The following is a 5,432-nucleotide window of genomic DNA, read 5'->3' as shown; positions in this document are numbered from 1 at the left end:
CGGAATGTGGCGACTAGGGGATTTTCACAGTAACTTCATTGCAGTGTTAATGTAAACCGACTTGTGACAATAAAGATTGTTATTTTTATTATGACAAGGGCGGGGCAGCAGGGAGCTCATGCAGCATAACTCTGGGGATGTGGCCGTTTTCCATCCCGATGCTTAAGAAAGGAAGCGTTTCTCGATTAGTACCACCATAAATGGCCATATCAGAAACATGGTTTACCAGAGATCAGTGGGGCTATACTAATGATAATTTCTAAAGGCAAGGAATTTGAGCGAGATGGTCAACCAAATCCACAGAGGGGCAATATCAAAGAGACTAAACAATACAACTGCTAGCACCCTGATTAGGCATTCCATCTGTGATCCAAGTCAGGGAGGCCTGTTCCATCTAACATCTAAAGTCAAAGCAGATATACTCCTCGAAAATACACAGTTGCGCGCCTTCGTTGAACCAGGAAGAGACGGTGTCCCAGGCTTGGTCACCTCAGTGGTATCATGTGGTAACTAATAATTGGGTTTGACCTGCAGAGTTACTAAAGGTTGGATGTTGCTGAGGAAAAGGGGTGTCCCAGGGAGTTCAGTGGGTATATTTTGGGGACAAGAGGTAAATTCGGATAAAAGTGTGTGAGTTATTAATGTATTTGTGCCATTCTCTATCATTGTGTTTATTTCTCGTATTTTAATAAATATTCTATTAGTTGTTTACACAATGACTGGTCTGGTTCCTCACAGAGTTGGACATTGTGGTTGTTAGTGGTATATATTTGTTTGGAATAATGTAAAGAAGTGTTTCAAGCTATCATTCAGGGTTTTGAGACACTCCCAGATAACAAAATATAATAATAATCTTTTTTTATTATCATCAACAAAAGACATCAAGAGATGGAAGTTATTGAGCACTTGTTATTGGTAGCTGTAGGTGGTCTGGATTTCACCACCAATATGTTGAGGATTCAGACTTTGTAGAAAGCATCTTGGTCCTGTGACTCAGGTTGGATGGTCAACAACATGGCCTCCTGCACAAGGAGCCTTGGTGAGTTCCTGCAGTGCATCTTGCAGATGGTACACACGGCTGATACTGTTTGTCGGTGGTCGAGGCAGTGAATGGTTGCAGATCGGGTGCCAATCAAGTTGGCTGCTTTGTCGAGCTACTGGAGTGTCGAATTTATAATGGTAGTCCAGTCGAATTTCTAGTCAATGACATCCCCTCCCCTCCCCCTGGATGTTGATAGAGGATTCAGTCATTGAATGTGAAGGAGTGATAGTTAGATCCTCGCTTGTTGGAGATGGTCATTGTCTGGCGCCAATGTAACTTGCCACTTGTCAGCCCAAGCCTGGATATTGTCCAGGTCTTGCTGCATTTGGACAGGGACCGCTTCAGTATCCGAGGGGCCAGGCATTGACGTTTAGATTCGAGGTACACTCTCCCATCAGCCTGGACTCCTTGATTGGCTTTCACAAGCTGGATGTTAACAGCAGGCTTATGAGAGTCCAGGAATATATCAAAACTTTCCAACAGCCAAGGAGCTTAGACGGTGTGGCATTGTCTTTCCACAAGGCAGTTTCAGGTTAACAATCAGTTTCTATGTCTCTGGTCAAAACCCATTATTTACTTTGGGAGATGGATGGTAGCTATTAGCAGCACCGCAGATATACCGAGTTTTAACGGTGCTCTCTCTTTGTCCGACCTCAGGAGACAGATTATATCTTACTCCCTGTTTGATTAGGATGGGTCCCCACAATGGATGGGTGTGGCAGCCATGTTTTCTGATCCAGCAAAATCCATTTTTAAATAAGCAGAAAGTAAGGTTTGATTATAAAGTTTATGGTCTCTTTCATGTTGCAGGAAAATGACAATACATAGAACACAGAATATACAGTGCGGAAGGAGGCCATTCGGCCCATTGAGTCTGCACCGACCCACTTAAGCCCTCACTTCCACCCTATCCACACAACCCAATAACACCTCCTAACTTTTTTGGTCACCAAGGGCAATTTATCATGGCCAATCCACCTAACCTGCACATCTTTGGACATAAGCCTATTTATTGCTTCTTGCTCCTAGATCTCGGAATGCTATTTTTGTGAGGTGGGAGATTTTACCAAGATGTGTAGTAATTAAAGAGTTTCATTAAAGTATTTGAAACTATGAAACAAGCCTGTCCACCTTTCCAGTGACTCCAGATGGTGACCAGCCTGATCCTGGGAACAGGAAACAGGAGATGGAAACCCAGTCATTCTATCTGGATCCATATAATCAGGGAATGCGGCTCACAGTCAGATCAGGATTAAATTGTTCAACAGTTTCTGTAAACGTTCCACCAGCAGCAGCCGGTGTGAAAGAACTTCAAACAGCAGCACAGGGAGAGGTGCAGGAAGGAACACGCACACTTCAATCCACTGCCCAGTGTCACCGGCTGAGAGACTGTCGCAGTAATTCATACATCAGCCGATCCTGCGAGAGAGAGAGAGCGAGTTAAGACAGTGCGCACAAAAACGTCACAGCTCAGAGGGAGGTGGGAAATAGGAAAGGGCAGAGATTGGAGAAGAGAGCGGAGAGTAAATGGGTGAACATGGCAGTGAAAAGATGAGTCAATTCATGACTAATAAACAGTCATATTTCAACAATTATTTTCTTTTACAATCATTATCGAATTTTCTTTTGAACGGTGTGATTCAATCTGTCTCCACTACACCAGGGGACGGGGCTGGGCGGGAGGGCTTCGGGGGGAGGGGTGGAGCGTGAATTCTCTCGATGTTACTCGGGGATCTCACCTTTTTGGAGACAGACGGTCGCACTTTTGCAAAGGCTTCTTCAAAATGCTGCTGTGCCACACGCAGGCTTGAACTGGGAGCTGAAATTTTAAAAGACAGTTCAACAGAGAAACAGCGTGGAACAGAGACTGGAGGAGGGAGTCGGGGAAACAAGGTCGCAAAGATTGCTGGAGGAGTAGGGGATCGCCTGGACAGCAAGACAGGACTAGGAGGAAAATGAGAAGGAAGTGGGAGAAAGGGAGGTTAAACTCAGGGCTCAGAGACTGGGGAGCAATGGGGAGAAGAGGAGAGCATCCCTCAATAGGCGTCTGCGTACAGGTGTGCCTGCGTTCAGGTGTGCGTGCGTACAGGTGGGCGTGAATTCAGGAGGGCGTGCGTACAAGGTGTGCGTGCGTACAAGGTGTGCTTGCGTACAAGGTGTGCTTGCGTACAGGTGCGCGTGCGTTCAGGTGCGCGTGCGTTCAGGTGCGCGTGCGTACAGGTGTGCATGACTATAAGGTGTGCGTGCGTTCAGGTGCGCGTGCGTTCAGGTGCGCGTGCGTTCAGGTGCGCGTGCGTTCAGGTGCGCGTGCGTTCAGGTGCGCGTGCGTTCAGGTGCGCGTGCGTTCAGGTGCGCGTGCGTTCAGGTGCGCGTGCGTTCAGGTGCGCGTGCGTTCAGGTGCGCGTGCGTTCAGGTGTGCGTGCGTTCAGGTGTGCGTGCGTTCAGGTGTGCGTGCGTTCAGGTGTGCAGGTGTGCGTGCGTGCAGGTGTGCAGGCGCGCGTGCGTTCAGGCGCGCGTGCGTTCAGGCGCGCGTGCGTTCAGGCGCGCGTGCGTTCAGGCGCGCGTGCGTTCAGGCGCGCGTGCGTTCAGGCGCGCGTGCGTTCAGGCGCGCGTGCGTTCAGGTGCGCGTGCGTTCAGGTGCGCGTGCGTTCAGGTGCGCGTGCGTTCAGGTGCGCGTGCGTTCAGGTGCGCGTGCGTTCAGGTGCGCGTGCGTTCAGGTGCGCGTGCGTTCAGGTGCGCGTGCGTTCAGGTGCGCGTGCGTTCAGGTGCGCGTGCGTTCAGGTGCGCGTGCGTTCAGGTGCGCGTGCGTTCAGGTGCACGTGCGTACAGGTGTGCGTGCCAATAAGGTGCGTGCGTACAGGTGTGCGTGCCTATAAGGTGTGCGTGCGTACAGGTGTGCGTGCGTGCGTTCAGGTGTGCGTGCCTATAAGGTGTGCGTGCCTATAAGGTGTGCGTGCCTATAAGGTGTGCGTGCGTTCAGGTGTGCGTGCGTTCAGGTGTGCGTGCCTCTAAGGTGTGCGTGCCTCTAAGGTGTGCGTGCCTCTAAGGTGTGCGTGCCTCTAAGGTGTGCGTGCGTACAGGGGTGCGTGCGTTCAGGTGTGCGTGCGTTCAGGTGTGCGTGCGTTCAGGTGTGCGTGCCTATAAGGTGTACGTGCGTTCAGGTGTGCGTGCGTTCAGGTGTGCGTGCGTCCAGGTGTGCGTGCGTCCAGGTGTGCGTGCGTCCAGGTGTGCGTGCGTCCAGGTGTGCGTGCGTCCAGGTGTGCGTGCGTCCAGGTGTGCGTGCGTCCAGGTGTGCGTGCGTCCAGGTGTGCGTGCGTCCAGGTGTGCGTGCGTCCAGGTGTGCGTGCGTCCAGGTGTGCGTGCGTCCAGGTGTGCGTGCGTCCAGGTGTGCGTGCGTCCAGGTGTGCGTGCGTACAGGTGTGCGTGCGTACAGGTGTGCGTGCCTATAAGGTGTGCGTGCCTATAAGGTGTGCGTGCCTATAAGGTGTGCGTGCCTATAAGGTGTGCGTGCGTTCAGGTGTGCGTGCGTTCAGGTGTGCGTGCGTTCAGGTGTGCGTGCGTTCAGGTGTGCGTGCGTACAGGTGTGCGTGCCTATAAGGTGTGTGCGTACAGGTGTGCGTGCCTATAAGGTGTGCGTGCGTACAGGTGTGCGTGCCTATAAGGTGTGCGTGCCTATAAGGTGTGCTTGCGTTCAGGTGTGCGTGAGTACAGGTGTGCGTGCGTTCAGCTGTGCGTGCGTTCAGCTGTGCGTGCGTTCAGGTGTGCGTGCGTTCAGGTGTGCGTGCGTTCAGGTGTGCGTGCCTATAAGGTGCGCGTTCAGGTGTGCGTGCGTTCAGGTGTGCGTGCGTTCAGGTGTGCGTGCGTTCAGGTGTGCGTGCGTTCAGGTGTGCTTGCCTATAAGGTGTGCGTGCCTATAAGGTGTGCGTGCCTATAAGGTGTGCGTGCCTATAAGGTGTGCGTGCGTACAGGTGTGCGTGCGTACAGGTGTGCGTGCCTACAAGGTGCGCGTGCGTTCAGGTGTGCGTGCGTACAGGTGTGCGTGCGTACAGGTGTGCGTGCGTACAGGTGTGCGTGCGTTCAGGTGTGCGTGCCTATAAGGTGCGCGTTCAGGTGTGCGTGCGTTCAGGTGTGCGTGCGTTCAGGTGTGCGTGCGTTCAGGTGTGCGTGCGTTCAGGTGTGCGTGCCTATAAGGTGTGCGTGCCTATAAGGTGGGCGTGCCTATAAGGTGGGCGTGCGTTCAGGTGGGCGTGCGTTCAGGTGGGCGTGCGTTCAGGTGGGCGTGCGTTCAGGTAGGCGTGCGTTCAGGTAGGCGTGCGTTCAGGTGGGCGTGCGTTCAGGTGGGCGTGCGTACAAGGTGTGCGTGCGTACAGGTGTGCGTGCCTATAAGGTG

General features: G+C 52.8%; 1 protein-coding gene across 1 annotated transcript in view; it reads right to left on the bottom strand.

The window, feature by feature from the left end:
* Positions 1-843: 843 nt before the first annotated feature.
* The window catches only part of nvl (nuclear VCP like), a 368,828-nt gene continuing 364,239 nt past the window's right edge, over positions 844-5,432 (bottom strand). Inside the window, exons 20-21 of the mRNA XM_072500597.1 lie at positions 2,782-2,861; positions 844-2,461 (exon numbers count right to left, since the gene is read on the bottom strand). Coding sequence (XP_072356698.1) covers positions 2,417-2,461; positions 2,782-2,861 — 125 coding nt within the window. The 3' untranslated portion in view covers positions 844-2,416. The remainder of the gene's footprint in view (positions 2,462-2,781; positions 2,862-5,432) is intronic.

The sequence above is a fragment of the Scyliorhinus torazame genome, chromosome 4 (genome assembly GCF_047496885.1).
Source record: "Scyliorhinus torazame isolate Kashiwa2021f chromosome 4, sScyTor2.1, whole genome shotgun sequence".
Classification (NCBI taxonomy): Eukaryota; Metazoa; Chordata; class Chondrichthyes; order Carcharhiniformes; family Scyliorhinidae; genus Scyliorhinus; species Scyliorhinus torazame.
This window is presented reverse-complemented; position numbering and strand designations above follow the sequence as displayed.